Raw genomic sequence first — 17,831 nt, 5'->3', positions numbered from 1 at the left:
TGAAATAACAGGTACTTTTCCTTGGAAGAATTCCATTAATTTAATTTAATTCCATTCTTTTAATAGCTGTGGTCATAGTTTACAGCTTTAACACAGAGGCAACACAAATCTAATATTTTGATTTTATGTAGTTTTACCTCATGCAAAATAATTTTTATTTTCCTGTCACATCCACTCTCCAGTTTGTTTCCTTGTACATATTCTCTTAATGTTTATTATGATAAATAGTACACAACAATTTGTAGAAGTGAACCATATAACCACTAATCCCCATCAAGGTGTCATAACCAGGTAACAGTCAAGTGAAAGACAGTTTTTGGTGTGAAAACTTGGACGATGGGAAAAATCTTCTTAAAATTTTCTGTGTTAATTTGTGGCATGGTATGTAATAATTTGTTGCTAAAGAAAGCCATGCCGGAAAATATCAACTTGTGTTCTAGACAGTGAAATATCTGGTAAAGTTTCAAATAAGTAAACTCTTTCTGTTAATGTAACCAAAGCATTATATAAGAAAGAATTTTTAAAAGTTGAAAAATAGAGTTAAGATGGATTTTTAAATTCTCTTATTTTGAAAGACTTTTTTTAAAAAATGAAATTCTAACAATAAGTTTTGATTTTTAATAATTTATTTCTTCAGGAGTAGATCCCATAACAGATCCCGTTCAAGACAGAAAGATAGACGTAGATCTAAGAGCCCACATAAAAAACGCTCTAAATCAAGGGAAAGACGGAAGTCAAGGAGTCGTTCACGTTCTCGGTGAGTTTTAGAAAAATTAGGGATAATCTTTTCATTGGTTTTATTATTGGCTTTTCTGCTGTGGTTTAGGCTTTGGATGAGAAATAAAACTCTTTTTCTGATTGTTTTAGTAATCTAGGATTAATATTGATTGCCACTGACTCATGAGGTTTCCAAACTACTCAACTCAGCCTGGTAATCACTTCATTTTGCAGCTTCATGTACACTGGATTATATAGAAATGCATATATAATGTCTTGAGCCATTGTAAATTGTTTTGTGTTGGTAATTGTTGAGGAAAGAGGGAGGGATGTCTTTTTTGGGGGGGTAGAATTTTTTTAGTTATACATTTATTTATTTTTGCTTATTTTTCAAGGGACAAGAGAAAAGATACTCGAGAAAAGATCAAGGAAAAGGAAAGAGTAAAAGAGAAGGATAGAGAAAAGGAAAGGGAAAAAGAGAGAGAAAGGGAAAAAGAGCGTGAAAAAGAAAAGGAACGGGGGAAAAACAAAGACCGGGACAAAGATCGAGAAAAGGACCGGGAAAAGGACAAAGAAAAGGAAAAAGAGAGAGACAGAGAAAAAGAGCATGAAAAGGAGCGAGACAAAGACAAAGAAAAGGACCAGGACAAAGAGAAAGAACGAGAAAAGGACAGATCCAAAGAAATAGATGAAAAAAGAAAGAAGGATAAAAAATCCCGAACACCACCCAGAAGTTATAATGCATCAAGAAGATCTCGTAGTTCCAGCAGGTTTGATAATGTCTAAATTTTTTGCTCAAGGGTTTACTGATAACAAATTAAAACATAAGTGTTTAACTTAGGGGGAAAGGTTATTGTATACAAGTAGAACCAGTACAGTAAGGGCAGAACATTTTCTTGTAATTGGAAAGTAAATGTTTTCTCTGTGAATTGCCACAGTGTTGAGCCTGTGAGGAGGAAGAGATGATATTCTGCAAGATTATTTAGTTTCAGCTAAATTTCGAAGTATACTATTTTTAGCCCAGCTAATTATTATCAGTGTTATTATTTTCTTAGAAGGTAGAATATCAGGGAAGGTATTACGAAATAGAGGAGTTGGAGTTGTGCCTCAGTGGTAGAGCACTTGCCTAATACACGTGAGGCACTGGATTCGATCCTTAGTACTACATAAAAATAAATCAAAATAAAGATATCATGTCCATCTACAATTTAAAAAATATTAAAAAAAAAAAAGAAATAGAAGAATTGACCTCTTAGGCGCCTTTCTTAAGAATGTAATGGGAATTTTTAATATGCAAAATGATTGTTAGTTCTTTCCATCATGTGAGTTAAGTTTTTTACCTCTCATGTTGAGTGCATGACATTTAAATTTGAATTCTTTATATGTTAATTTTAAGGGTTAGTTTTTTTCCCCTTAGCACTGTCCAAAAAAAAAGTTCTCAATTTATTAATAAGTACACTGCCACCAGGCGGCAGCAGGTTGCCATAGAAACAGCTGCAAAATGAGAACCTTCCTCAAGGTTATTTAAACCCAAATCCATTATTCTAAATAATACCGTAATTGTGAATAACTGGAAGTTTCTGATTTGTGTTAACCTATCTCTTAAAAATATTTTATGTATTTTTAGCAAATTTTAAAGATGGTTTTCATAGAAAACAATTAAAGAATATTATTTCCTATTTTTAAAATGTTTTTGTAGTTTTCTCTTAATATTAGCCTCTGATTAATATTTAGAGATAATTGTAGGCATTTATTGGGTGTTTTCCCATGTGCTATGTATTATGTCTCACTTTTTTGTCTTCCTTTACTTAGTCCTTAGAGTAGGCTCATGAGAAAACTATTATTATCATTGTTGTAAAATGTGAGGAACTGGGAAACTATAGGAAATTAGCCGTCTTCTGTGTATTTTAGTATCTTTTTAACTCTTTTCCTTCTTTGTAGAGATTGTTTTAGCATTTTATTTTGTGTATGTGTGGTGGGGTGGTACTGGGGTGGTACCCAGGAGTGCTTTACCACTGAGTTAGATCCCTACCCTTTTTTAGTTTTTATTTTTTTAAACAGCATCTAAGTTGCCTAGGCTGGCCTTGAATTTGTGATCCTCCTGCCTCACATTCATGAGTAGTTGGAATTACTCCATTGTGCTTGGCAAATTTGAGAATTCTGTAATTTATTACCTGCTTTTAAAATGTATCTGAGAACCATAAAGTTGAAAGCAATTGTATATATATTAAAATGGGGATCAAAATAAAAAGAAATATTGTTACATTTCCAGCACATTGAACCAATTGTTAAAAGACTTTTCGAACGTCTCCTAATCTGTATATATTTTTTTTCCAGAAAAATTTGACTTTTAAAACTTTTAATGCTTTAAAGTTATTGTCAATAAAGATGAAACCAAGAATAGGAAGAAGAGGGCTGGGGGTGTAATTCAGTGTTAGAGAGCTTGCCTAGCATGTATGAGACCCTGGGCTTAATCCCTAGCACCAAAAGACATTTTTTAAAAAGGAAGAAGATATTTATTGAGTACCTACTATGTGTCAGACTCTATGAACTTTATAGGTATTATTCTATATCTTTATAGCAACTGTGTAAGGTGTGAGTTATTTATTTTTATTTCTAGTTGAATAAAACCAGACTTGGACCGGGAATGGTGGCTCATGCCTAGAATTCCTTAAGCGACTTGAAAAGCTGAGGCAGGAGGATTGCACGTTTGAGGTCAGCCTCAGCAGCTTTTATTGAGATCCTGTCTTAAAATAAAAAAATAAAAAGCTGAGGATGTAGCTCAGTGGTAGAGCACCTCTTGGTTCAATCCCAGTACCAAAACAACAACAAAACCAATCAAACCAGACTTGGGTTGAATGATACTTAATGTTCTCAAAGCTCTTGAGCTTTTTTGGTTGTCTAAAATATCTGCCGTATGTACCACTAATAATGTAAGCATTAATTTTACAAATGAAAAATATAAGATGGTAAAGAGAAATTGAAATCCAGAGGATTGATTTATTTCATCTCTGTGGTTTCTGATTATCAGTGCTCCTTAAGAAAGGGTATCATTAGATTCATTGACATTTAATAAATACATTGTTTTTTCCCTTGGATCATGGACATGGTGAAGTTCTTTGTTTCTAAGTGGATCACTCATATAAAAAGTAATTTTATGTATACATCATTTACTAATGTTAAGCAAAATAATTTTAATAATAAATACTTAATATGTGTATTTCTTAGTTGGCCATATTTAAATCCTAGATTTTAACTATTTTTCCTATATTTAAGCAACCTGTGTACTTAGTTTTAAATTAATAAAACAGCAATAGTAAATGGAGGTTGGAGAGGAAAAGCAATTTCTTTATAGTGATTTATATACTTTTTTGGAGACATTCTAATGCTTGAGACTAATTTGTTTACATTTTGCAGACTAATTTATCCTTCAGTTCTTGAAGAACCTGTTGTTTTGTTACGAAATAATCCACAGTGGGGCAGCAAGGAGCTAGATGCATGATAAAGAATCTAGTAGGCAAAATGTGTTTTAGATTCCGAGAAAGACATTTGAGAGACTGAACCATCAATATTTTTTCTATTCAAGAAATTATTGTTCAGATATACCACATGGTTATGGAGGCTCTCCATCATTTCTGATATTAAATCTTAGGGGTAAAGTTTTTGTCCTCTATAAAATTTATGGCTCATAATTTGACTTACCCTAAAATTATGTGGTAGAACATGTTTATAAAGTATTTGAGTTTAAACTGGCCTTTAAAGGGGCTGAAGAGTAGTAAACTATAATAAACAAAATGGCTTATGAGGAGTACTACTCAATTGAGAGTTCAACCAAGGACCCTTTTGCTTTTGTGTTTTTGAATTTCTCTTTATTTCAATTGTGTTTTAAAATGACATTTTTGGCTTTTAGGGAAAGGCGGAGGAGAAGGAGTAGGAGTTCTTCCAGATCACCAAGAATGTCAAAAAACATAAAAAGGAAGTCTTCTAGATCTCCATCCCCTAGGAGGTAGGTTGAAAACAAGTACCAAAACTAAAGAAAAGGAAGCAGGAAAATTTTGAAAAAAGATTTATGTTTCTCTCTTTTTAATGTTTTTAAAATTTTATATTTTGAATGAATAATACATTTGTATCCTTCAGAAATAAATGTAAAAATTTATGTGATGAGAAAACTTACTTTCTTCCATGTGTTCACTTGTCACCATAAATAATGAAATAGTTTTTCCTCTATGTCCTTCCAAGGATATGAAAATATATATTTTATTTTTCTCATACTAAGTAACAAATATACATTGTTGTACACTTGATTTTACTTCACTTAACTATTAGGAAGTTTTTCCATAAACTGGTCAGTCAGAGAGAATTCATTCCTTTTTATAATTGCATGGACTTATATTTATATTCTATTTCCTTGTTTTATTTTACCAGCCTACAGTAGAATGGTTTTTCTGAAATTTTCTTGTTTCATACTATGTAATGTTATAATGAACAACTTTGGACTTAATGTTGTTTTATAGGGTTCTGTTGTGTAGGAAGAATTTCCAGAAATGGTATCGGATGGGTTATGGGATATGTGATATACAGTTAAGTTTGTTGCTGTAAATTTATGAATTAATTTATAATCATAAGTATTTTATTCTTGAACTTATTGTTCCCTTGATTTTTAAGAATTAGGTTTAAAAATAAATATATGTTGCTAATAATCTTTTTTTTTTTTTTTTTTACTTTTTAATATAGCTGAAGGTTTTTTTTAATTTTTTTTTTTTTTGTATTGGGGTTTGAACCTAGGTGTGCTTAACTACTGAGCAACACCCCCAAGCGCTTTTTTTGCCTCAGCCTCCTGAGCCACTAGAATTATAGGCATGCACCACTGCACCCAGTTTATACCTGGAGTTTTAAAAGAAATTTTTAGGAGAAATACTTAGAAAATATTTCCCTCTACTCAGTAAAGGAATTCACCCATGTTTATCCCTAGATAATTTTTTTTTAAATGCTATTCTTTCTTTTTTTTTTTTCTTGAATTTTATTTTTTATTTTATTTTATTGGTTATTCAAAACATTACAAAGATTGCAGAATCACATTGGTTACACATCCACATTTTTACATAATGCCATAATAGTAACTGTTGTATTCTGCTACCTTTCCTATCCTCTACTATCCCTCCTCTCCTCCCCTCCCATCTTCTCTCTCTACCCCATCTACTGTAATTCATTTCTCTCCTTATTTTTTCCCATTCCACTTAAAACCCCTTAAATGTAATTTTGTATAACAATGAGGGTCTCCTTCCATTTCCATGCAATTTCCCTTTTGTCTCCCTTACCCTCCCACCTCATGACTCTGTTTAATGTTCATGTTTTCCTCCTGCTCTTCCTCCCTGCTCTGTTCTTAGTTGCTCTCATTATATCAAAGAAGACATTTGGCATTTGTTTTTTAGGGATTGGCTAGCTTCACTTAGCATAATCTGCTGTAATGCCATCCATTTCGCTGCAAATTCCATGATTTTGTCATTTCTTAGTGCTGTGTAATACTCCATTATGTATAAATGCTACATTTTTTTTTATCCATTCATCTATTGAGGGGCATGGGGTTGGTTCCACAGTCTAGCTATTGTGAATTGTGCTACTATGAACATCGATGTGGCAGTATCCCTATAGTACGCTCTTTTAAGGTCTTCAGGGAATAGTCTGAGAAGGGCAATAGCTGGGTCAAATGGTGGTTCCATTCCCAACTTTCCCAGGAATCTCCATACTGCTTTCCATATTGGTCGCACCAATTTGCAGTCCCACCAGCAATGTACAAGAGTACCCTTTTCCCCACATCCTCGCCAGCACTTGTTGTTGTTTGACTTCATAATGGCTGCTAATCTTACTGGAGTGAGATGGTATCTTAGGGTGGTTTTGATTTGCATTTCTCTGACTGCTAGAGATGGTGAGCATTTTTTCATGTACTTGTTGATTGATTGTATGTCCTCCTCTGAGAAGTGTCTGTTCAGTTCCTTGGCTCATTTGTTGATTGGGTTTTTGTTTTCTCATTGCTTAATTTTTTGAGTTCTTTATATACTCTGGATATTAGGGCTCTATCTGAAGTGTGAGGAGTAAAAATTTGTTCCCATGATGTAGGCTCCATGTTTACCTCTCTTATTGTTTCTCTTGCTGAGAAAAAACTTTTTAGTTTAAGTAAGTCCCATTTGTTGATTCTTGTTATTAACTCTTGTGCTATGGGTGTCCTATTAAGGAATTTGGAATCCGACCCCACAATATGTAGATCGGAGCCAACCTTTTCTTCTATAGGACGCATAGTCTCTGATTTGATATCAAGGTCCTTGATCCATTTTGAGTTGACTTTTGTGCATGGTGAGAGGAGGGGATTCAGTTTCATTTTGTCGCATATGGATTTCCAGTTTTCCCAGTACCATTTGTTGAAGATGCTATCCTTCCTCCATTGCATGCTTTTAGCCCCTTTATCAAATATAAGATAGTTGTAATTTTGTGGATTTGTTTCTGTGTCCTCTATTCTATACCATTGGTCCACCCGCCTGTTTTGGTACCAGTACCATGCTGTTTTTCTTACTATTGCTTTGTAGTACAGTTTGAACTCTGGTATTGCTACACCTCCTGATTCACACTTCCTGCTTAGAATTGCTTTTGCTATTCTGGATCTTTTATTTTTTCATATGAATTTCATGATTGCTTTATCTATTTCTACAAGAAATGCCGTTGGGATTTTGATTGGCATCGCATTGAACCTATAGAGAACTTTTGGTAATATCGCCATTTTGATGATGTTAGTTCTGCTTATCCATGAACAGGGTATATTTTTCCATCTTCTAAGATCTTCTTCTATTTCTCTCTTTAGGGTTCTGTAGTTTTCATTGTATTAATCTTTCACCTCTTTTGTTAGGTTGATTCCCAAGTATTTTTTTTTTTTTTTTGAGGATATTGTGAATGGGGTAGTTTTCCTCATTTCCAGTTCAGAAGATTTGTTGCTGATATACAGGAATGCCTTAGATTTATGCGTGTTGATTTTATATCCTGCCACTTTGCTGAATTCATTTATTAGCTCTAGTAGTTTCTTTGTAGACCCTTTTGTGTCTTCTAGGTACAGGATCATATCATCTGCAAATAGTGATAATTTAAGTTCTTCTTTTCCTATCTTAATGCCTTTAATTTCTTTTGTCTGTCTAATTGCTCTGGCCAGTATTTCGAGAACTATATTGAATAGAAGCGGTGAGAGAGGGCATCCCTGTCTTGTTCCAGATTTTAGAGGGAATGCCTTCAGTTTTTTTCCATTTAGAATGATGCTAGCCTGAGGCTTTGCATATATAGCTTTTACAATTTTGAGGTAAGTTCCTGTTATCCCTAGTTTTTCTAGAGTTTTGAACATAAAGGGATGCTGTACTTTGTCGAATGCTTTTTCTGCATCTATCGAGATGATCATATGGTTCTTATCTTTAAGTCTATTGATGTGGTGAATAATGTTTATTGATTTCCGTATATTGAACCAGCCTTGCATCCCAGGGATGAATCCTACTTGATCATGGTGCAGGATCTTTTTGATATGTTTTTGTATACGATTTGCCAGAATTTTATTGAGGATTTTTGCATCTAAATTCATTAGTGATATTGGTCTGTAGTTTTCTTTCTTTGAGGTGTCTTTGTCTGATTTGGGAATCAGGGTGATATTGGCCTCATAGAATGAATTTGGAAGTTCTCCCTCTTTTTCTATCTCCTGAAATAGATTATGGAGTATTGGTATTAGTTCTTCTTTAAAGTTCTTGTAAAACTCTGCTGTATATCCATCCGGTCCTGGGCTTTTCTTGGTTGGTAGTCTTTTGATAGCTTCTTCTATTTTCTCACTTGATGTTGGTCTGCTTAGGTTGTTTATATCTTCCTGACTCAATCTGGGTAGTTCATATGTCTCAAGGAATTTATCAATGCCATCACTATCTTCTATTTTGTTAGAGTATAGGGTTTCAAAATAATTTCTAATTATCTTCTGTATTTCTGAATTGTCTGTTGTGATGTTGCCTTTTTCATCCCGTAAGCTAGTAATTTGGGTTCTCTCTCTTCTTCTCTTTGTTAGCGTGGCTAGTGGTCTATCAATCTTATTTATTTTTTCAAAGAACCAACTTTTAGTTTTGTATATTTCTTGCCTTCTATTGTATTTGCTGCTGATTTGTTCTTCTTTTTCTAAGGCTTCAAGGTGTATTATGAGGTCATTTATTTGTTGGCTTTTCTTTCTTTTAAGGAATGAACTCCATGAAATGAATTTTTCTCTTAGTACTGCTTTCATAGTGTCCCAAAGATTTCGATATGTTGTGTCTGAGTTTTCGTTTACTTGTAAGAATTTTTTAATTTCCTCTTTGATGTCTTCTGTAACCCTTTGTTCATTCAGTAGCATATTGTTTAATCTCCATGTGATGTAGGATTTTTCCTTTCTCATTTTATTATTGATTTCCAATTTCATTCCATTATGATCAGGTAAAATGTATGGTAGTATCTCAACTCCTTTGTAATTGCTAAGATTTGCCCTGTGACATAATATATGGTCTATTTTTGAGAAGGATCCATGTGCTGCTGAGAAGAAAGTGTATCCGCTTGATGTTGGGTGGTATATTCTGTATATATCAATTAAGTCTAAATTATTAATTGTATTATTGAGCTCTGTGGTTTCTTTATTCAACTTTTGTTTGGAAGATCTGTCCAGTGGTGAGAGAGGTGTGTTAAAATCTCCCATGATTATTGTGTTGTGGTCTATTAGACTCTTGAACTTGAAAAGAGTTTGTTTGATGAACGTAGCTGCACCACGTTTGGGGCATATATATTAATGATCGTCAAGTCTTGTTGGTGTATGGTTCCCTTGAGCAGTATGTAGTGTCCTTGTTTATCCCTTTTGATTAACTTTGGCTTGAAGTCTATTTTATTTGATACAAGTATGGACACCCCTGCTTGCTTCCGGGGTCCGTATGAGTGATATGATTTTTCCCAACCTTTCACCTTCAGTCTGTGTATGTCTTTTCCTATCAGTTGAGTCTCCTGTAGGCAGCATATTGTTGGATCTTTTTTTTAATCCATTCTACTAGCCTATGTCTTTTGATTGGTGCATTTAAGCCATTAACATTTAGGGTTACTATTGAGATACGGTTTGTATTTCCAGCCATATTTGGTTATGTATGTTACTTAACATGATTTGTTTTTCCTTTACTGTACTACCTCTTGCTGTTGGTTTTCATTGTTATTTTCCATTTCCACTTCCTGTAGTGTTTTGCCAAGGATGTTTTGAAGAGCTGGTTTTCTAGCTGCAAATTCTTTTAACTTTTGTTTATCATGGAAGATTTTTATTTCATCTTCAATCCTGAAGCTTAATTTCGCTGGAAACATGATTCTTGGTTGGAACCCTTTTTCTTTCAGCGTTTTAAATATGCTGTTCCAGGATCTTCTAGCTTTCAGAGTCTGTGTTGAAAGATCAGCAGTTATCCTGATTGGTTTACCCCTAAATGTAATCTGCTTCCTCTCTTGTGGCTTTTAAGATTCTCTCTTTATTCTGTACGTTGGGCATCTTCATTATTATGTGTCTTGGTGTGGATCTCTTATGATTTTGTACATTCGGTGTCCTGTAGGCTTCTAGTATTTGGATTTCTTTTTGATTCTTTAAGTCTGGGAAGTTTTCTAGTATTATTTCATTGAATAGATTGCTCATTCCCTTAGTTTGGACCTCTGTACCCTCTTGTATCCCAATAACTCTTAGGTTTGGTTTCTTGATGTTATCCATGATTTTTGGATGTTCTGCTCATGATTTCTTAACATTCTCGCTGAGCTGTCTATGTTCTTTTCAAGTTGAAAAACTTTGTCTTCGTTGTCTGAAGTTCTATCTTCTAAGTGTTCTACTCTGCTGGTGATACTCTCATTTGAGTTTTTAATTTGGTTTATTGTTTCCTGCATTTCCAGGATTTCTGTTTGTTTGTTTTTTATATCCTCTATCTCCCTATAGAGTTGATCTTTTGCTTCTTGGATTTGTTTAAGTAATTCATTGTCAAAGTGATTTTTCATTGTCTGAATTTGCTGTATAATGTCTTCCTTGAGACTCCAGATCATCTGAAGCATGTATATCCTGAACTCTTTGTCTGACATTCCATCAGCTGCAGATATTACCTCATCTAATGTTGAATTGACCTGTATTGCTTGTGGTCCTTTCTTTCCTTGTCTTTTCATACTGCTCATGATTCTTTCTAGCTTTGTGTAACTGTTGTGCTAATGTTTTTCCCCTTATATATTAGTATTATTCTTGTATAGCTCCAAAATCCCTCTTTTGAGGAGAAAGACGATGTTAATAACAGTTCCCAATATCAACAGTACATTATCTAAGCACAAGTTTTCATTATTAATACATTTATAGTTGGATTCTAAGACTATAGATATTGGTTTTAATTATTGCTTAAGAATATCTTCATTAGTTTTATAAAAGGCATACCATATCTGGTGGCATATAGAAAACTTAATTTCAGACGAAGGATGTTATACTTAAGAGGGAAAGGAGTGAGGGTATGAGGTTAAACTAACTTAGCACCTTTGGAGAACTCTAACCACTAGACTGGTAATTTATGGAAGAATGTATAGACTCAACCTCCTATCTATTTAGATAGTTACCCTATGTATAGATAGCAAAAGTTAGGAGATTAAAAGTGGGATTGAGAGAATACGAATGAAAAAAAGAAAAGAAAAAAATAACAAGGAAGAAAAGAGAAATAAGAGAAGGAAAAGGAAAGTGAGATAGAAATCAAGAAAAAAAATGGGGGGGAAGGTGGGGTATATGCAATTCCTCTATATTATATTACTTTGGTAATTCGGTTGTTCATGCACAGTTCTTGGTTTCACATATGCTGAAGTTGTGCAAGAGAGAGAAGAAAGAAAGAAAGGAAAAAAAAGTCTCTCAGAACACTGTTTTCCTTGCTTCCAGTAGGTGGCGTTGTCTATTCCTAGCTTGAGCCTCTGTATTCAGGGTGGTGGGTATAGCCAGTGTGAAAGGAAATGAGCTTCCACCTGTATCTTCCCTACTCTAGTCTGAGGTAGAAACCAGGTATCTGTACAGTTGTTGTTTTGCGTTGATAGTTACAACCCCCAAAAGCTTGTGGGAAATATTTTGAGTCATGGCAGCTAAGGGTGGGGGGGGTTGGAAACCGGGTACCTGGATCAGCTGCAGAACCGTGCTGGTGGCCACACCCCCTTTGATGGGTTTTAAGGGTTGATGGGCTTCCTCTGGACTAGCACTTGGGGCGGGGCCGGACTTCCTCCTCCTGTCTGCCTGGGCGCCTGGCGTCTTTCCTCCTCCGGTCTGGCTCGATAATTTTGTTTTTAAAAACTAAGTCTTAATAGGGCATTATGTAAAAATGTGGATGTGTAACCGATGTGATTCTGCAATTTGGGGTAAAATTGGGAGTTCATAACCAACTTGATTCTAATGTATGAAATATGATATGTCAAGAGCTTTGTAATGTTTTGAACAACCAATAAAAAAAATAAAAAATAAGTCTTTAGGGTTGGGGTTCTAGCTCAGTGGCAGAGTGCTTGCCTGGCATGTATTCAGTCCTTAGCACACATAAAAATAAATAAAATAAAGGCATTCTGTCCATTTACAACTACCAAAAAAAAAAGTACTTAATCCAGTTAAACTTATTTCTATTATGTGAAATGAGCCGTGGATCCAGTTTTATCACTTTCCAAGGTGATACTAATGCTAATGGTTACTCAGCCCTGCCCAGGAGCCACATCTCTGATTTTTTTTTTTAATATTTATTTTTAGTTGCAGTTGGACACAATACCTCTATTTTATTTATTTTTATGTGGTGCTGAGGATCAAGCCTAGGGCCTCCAACGTACTATACTGCTGAGCCACAACCCCAGCCCCAACATCTTTATCTCTTGTTTTTTATTTCCTGCGTATTCAGGTATTGCTTTGAAAAGATTCATAAACAAACACTGTCTCTTAGTATTCTTGGGGTATTGCATCCAGGACCCCCTGTAGATCCCAAAATGCATGAATGCTGAACCCTAACATAAAATAGTATATATAGCATTTGCATGTAATCTGCACATCCTCTTGTAAACTTTATCTCTAAATTACTTATAGGATGTATAGTTGCTATGTAAATAGTTGTTATACTGTATTTTTAGGTAACAATGACCAGAAAATTCTGTAGGGGCCTGTGTGTAGATTAGCGGTATAACACATGTCCCCAGCACCACCCCCCAAAAAAAAGTCTAAATGTTTAGTACAGATGCAATTTTTCCTCCCTTTTTAGAAAATTTTTTTGTAAATAATTATGAGATTGGGTTTTGCTAAGTTGCCCAGGCTGGACTTGATCTTGTAATCCTTCTGATTGAGCATCCTTAGTTGCTGCCCCACATATTTTAAATCTGTGATGGGTTGAATTCATGGATAAGGAACTTACTGGTTCAAATGAGCTGAGTGTATTTGGTTTTATTTTATCTTATTCCAGTAGATAAATAAATCATGAATATTATTAAAGTAATATATTTGTAGTACCAAATTATGTTTTATGTAAATACTGGATGGCTGTTGCAAAAATGACTGGTGTCTTTTTTAAAAACTCATTAGGGCAAGGGGTGGAATTGGTCAGGTTATAGGACCTATTTTTGTTACTTTATAATACCAACTTACTACAAGTTTATTTAAAATATATTATTTAAAATATATTATTTTCAATACCCTGTGTTAGATAAGGATAAAGAATATGGTATGTTTCTGATTTCTTAAAAGTTGACATTTTATGAATATTCTTACAGCAGAAATAAGAAAGATAAAAAGAGAGAAAAAGAAAGGGATCACATCAGTGAAAGAAGAGAGAGAGAGCGTTCAACTTCTACAAGAAAGAGTTCTAACGACAGAGATGGAAAGGAGAAGTTGGAGAAGAATAGTACTTCAGTTAAAGTAAGCAGTAGATAACAGTATTTGGCATTGAATAATTAATTGAGATTGTTCTTTATCAACTGAATGCTTCTTGAGGGCAACAGTTTTTACATTGTTGGCATTTTAAAATAGTTATTAAATTGGTAAATTTTTTCATTAAATTTTGAAAACATGAGAGACAATTACGATTTAAAATATTATGTTCCTTATTTTATAGAATCAGAAAATGGCATATAATAAGAAAATGTTTAGAAAATCTGTGGGCATTAAATGTATTTGACACATTTATACTGTTAAAATTTCTGCCTGATGCCATTTTCCTCTGTTTTAGCAAATTTGACAAGACTATCTTTAGTCATTGGCTTTGTAATAATATATTACTAATTAGGTTTGTTGAATTATATAATGGAAAACCAAATTCCACCAAGTAAGCTTTTTCTTGAACAAATATTTTAAGTACTTGTGAATTATGTCAATTCCCCTGTCCATCCTCGTAAAGTATGTTTGTATTAGAAATTGAGTTCTGGGACTTTCATTATGTAATTTCCTGCTGGTAGAGGGTTAGGATTGTCATTGATAGTAATTATTGATCATTTATTGTGTGCCACTCTTGGATCTCATTTAATTTTCCTTTAAGCTAAGGATAAAATTTGACCTGTGTGTGTGTGTTTTGGTACCAGGGATTGAACTCAAGGGCACTTGACCACTGAGCCACATCCTCCAGCCCTATTGTATTTTATTTAGAGACAGGGTCTCACTGAGTTGCTTAGCACCTTGCTTTTGCTAAGGTTAGCTTTGAACTCGAAGTCCTTCTGTCTCAGCCTTTGAATTGTTTTAAACAGTCTTTTGTAAGAGGAATATTTACTTCCTTTATTTTTGCTTCTGATGGCATTTTTGGAAGTTACTTCATGCTTTCAGCAGGTTGATCTCACTTTTTCAAGTCGTATCCACAATATTTGTGCTTCTTTAGAATTTCTGTTCACCTGTTCTAACTTAGTTCCCATGTTTTATGAGAAATGCAGTGGTCAAATTGATACATTTTGCATGTTCTTTTTAATGTATAAATAATGAAAGTAAATAATCCAGTTTTATTAATTCACTAAGATGTCATTTAACCATAGTAGCAGTAACTCTTGAGGGGAATAGTAAATGATTACCTTCATATTTATTGTAGGAGAAGGAGCACAATAAAGAACCAGATTCAACTGTGGGCAAAGAAGTAGATGATAAGGATGTACCAAGGACTGAGGAAAACAAAGTACAGCAAAATGGGAATTGTCAACCAAATGAAGAAAACCTCTCTACCAAAACAGAAGCAGTATAGGACAGACTTATGCACCTCTGCACTCAAAGGTGGAATAAAATCCAAAGCTTTTAATTCTCTCAACAAGATGTAAACAGGGAAGAAATCTAGCCGAATATGAAGTTAGAAGCTAACAGCTTTTCTAATTGTTAGGTGATGTTATGGACATCTTGTTACTGAGTAAGAAAATAAAGCATGGACATCATGAAAATACCAGATGTTACCCAAACCCCTCATCTTCTAAAAACTGTGTTTCCATGGTGGCTGACACACTTGTCATGTGTGATTGTTAGTGTTTGCCAAGAACCATTGCAAATAAATTGAACATCATTGATCCAAATTTGTACTTTCCCTAGAGACTGGAGGTAAACATTGGAGGCTCTTAAAAAAAAAAAAAAAATGCTAGTTACTGAATTTTGTATTGTTTTACTTTTTTTTAAAAAAAATTTCAATATATACAGTTTGATGATGTGCTTGAAATTGGTGCAAATATATACACACCCTTGTAAGTGCAAAGTATGTAAGAAGTTTTAACATTTACTTCACAGGATTTACAGTGATTGTGTTAAATTCTCACTATTGTGTTTTCTTTTGCTCACTGTTTAGGACAGCAGTTTTTCTTTAAAATAGTTTTACAATTAAAATTGCTTAAATAAGTGGATTAAAAAACAACTGACAATGCATGCTACTGTTCTCTTTCAAAAGGAAGAGCAACTGTGTTGAATACTAATACTAATGTATTAGTATTCAGTGTTTAGAATCATTGGGTCTACCCACAAACAGAGTAAGCATTTCTTTTTGAACTTTCTTGACATTTCCAAGTTTTATTATGAATAATATTGCAGTGTGACTTGTCAGCTGTAGGTGGCAAGGATGCCCTCGTAAAAAGGAAACTGGGTTTTCAAAATGGGCTACAGGAGCACAAGCTGAAGCTTTAGTGCCTTCTACAATGTGGTATACTGTTTTCTAGAATTTTATATGTGCTATTCATTCTCAATTCATATGGAATCTAGGTATTCACACCATAGAGAAGTACGCAAGTGATATGTCAGAAGAGCTTAACTTAGTTCACTTCATGTGAGAAGGAAACCTTGTTTTCAAGACTGACTTTAGAGTTTAAAACAACAGTGCAGTTTTGGGACCATCAGTTTTATATATAACTGTGATAACTAAAAATGAAACATGCTCTATTTTCCTCAAATCAAAGGAAACCATTTAGTTGACTACATTGGATGGCCTTAATTTTTACCTCTCAATCATTTTCCTATAAACAATGTGCAGAAATTATACTTAAAGGGAGGACAAGGAATATATGGGAGGTTATTTGTTTTGTTTAAGACTATGTTTATTTGAGTTTAAGATACAGGTCATCCATCATTCACTTTTTGCAGAAAGTATACAAGTAGTAAAATGACAACATATCTAATATTTTCCCCCAAAACTATAACTCGTAGTTTCTGAACTCTTTTCATTATTGTTATATTTCCAAAAGTACTTTTAATTAGCATTTTATTAAAAATCAAGTATAATTATTTTAATGCAATCTAATACAATCAAATTACTCAGTTGCCTTACCTCATGGGACGAGTTACTTTTTATAGATTTAAAAGCTGAGTAGCATGTTAGTTACTTGGTTTCAACTTGAGTCTTCTTTTTAAATGTTAATACTGTTGAAACTTAAGTATTTGATGGAGAATGGAAAGAGTTGTTCTTTTTGCAAGTTATGAAGCCTGGTTTGATTTTGAAGCTGCTTAATCATCTTCATATGTTCAGAATTACTGTGGTTTTTTTTTTTTTTTCTCCTTTTTTGTCACTGTGTACATTAAAATTTTGGAAAATGCTTTACTATGTAAAGTATAGGTGGTCATTGTAATCATTCAACCACGTAAGGTTGGCTGGTAAACAGCTTATTCTGATACAAGAATGCTTGGGTGCATATGGAAAGATTGTGAAGGAGTGTGTGTCTTGCATCAACAGCTGTCTTATTTATGATATGTAAGTAGAATAGAGCAAATGTTGTTTGAATCTGTTATTTTTAGTACCATTTCTCTAATAAAGCTAAGTATTTTAGAGGAAAGTAGTTGTTTATACATTTTAAAATAAGATCTTAGTTTTCATCCTGCTCTTGATTTAGTTAGCACAGAGATTGTTTTGACATGGCGAGTGTATGTTTGTGTGGTATCTGTCTACAAATTAGTCATTTCAAGTTTAAATATTTTCTTGTACTCTGGACTCTTTAAGTGTTTTTTTATGTTGGAAATTAATATTTAATTTTATTCCTACCACTAATTTTATTGCTGAGGATATTTATTCAGCTGTAAAGTAATATTGATTTTGAGTGATTTTTTTTTCCAAAAACTGAGAATCAGGTTGGGGTTGTAGCTCAGTGACAGAGTACATGTGTGAGTCACTGGGTTCGATCCTCAGCACCACATAATAATAAACAAATAAAAGAAAGGCATGTTGTCCATCTACAACTACAAAAAAAATTCTATTAAAAAGCTGAGAATCTAGGAATGTAAGATTTGACATTTTTTTACATGGAAGCAAAGCCTACTAGGATCTAGATGTGTGTGTGAGGGGGTATGTATATGTGTGTGTGTGTGAGACAGAGAGATGAGTTTTCTTTTTGTTCACTTAAGAGTTGACATGTTTCCATTTGTTTATTATTTTCTTTAAGGGTACTGTATTTTTTCCTTTAAAATTATTTTTTTCATCTCTCCAGTAGATGTCAGGAAAACTTGAGGTAAGGCCAAAAAGGCAGCCCTTTTATACTTCATATCTTCTGTGATTCTTTTTAAGCTTAATTACAGAGAAGGCACTCTGTTTTTCTTAAATCATACTTGTTTTTCAGCAGTGCTTGTTGAACTGTAACAAAAGATGGTC

The 17,831-nt window shown here is 33.8% G+C and overlaps 1 protein-coding gene across 5 annotated transcripts in view; it reads left to right on the top strand.

Moving 5' to 3' along the window:
• Positions 1-17,022, top strand: part of Srek1 (splicing regulatory glutamic acid and lysine rich protein 1) — a 39,962-nt gene extending 22,940 nt beyond the window's left edge. For 4 of the 5 annotated variants that reach the window (XM_005319548.5, XM_021722474.3, XM_078015776.1 and 1 more), the window contains 5 exons: positions 638-757; positions 1,113-1,487; positions 4,628-4,723; positions 13,519-13,663; positions 14,817-17,022. In XM_005319548.5, coding sequence (XP_005319605.1) covers positions 638-757; positions 1,113-1,487; positions 4,628-4,723; positions 13,519-13,663; positions 14,817-14,966 — 886 coding nt within the window. In that variant the 3' untranslated portion in view covers positions 14,967-17,022. The remainder of the gene's footprint in view (positions 1-637; positions 758-1,112; positions 1,488-4,627; positions 4,724-13,518; positions 13,664-14,816) is intronic. The other variant, XM_040273562.2, reaches the window with a different exon arrangement.
• Positions 17,023-17,831: the final 809 nt, after the last annotated feature.

This window comes from Ictidomys tridecemlineatus, chromosome 1, assembly GCF_052094955.1.
Source record: "Ictidomys tridecemlineatus isolate mIctTri1 chromosome 1, mIctTri1.hap1, whole genome shotgun sequence".
NCBI lineage: Eukaryota > Metazoa > Chordata > Mammalia > Rodentia > Sciuridae > Ictidomys > Ictidomys tridecemlineatus.
This window is presented reverse-complemented; position numbering and strand designations above follow the sequence as displayed.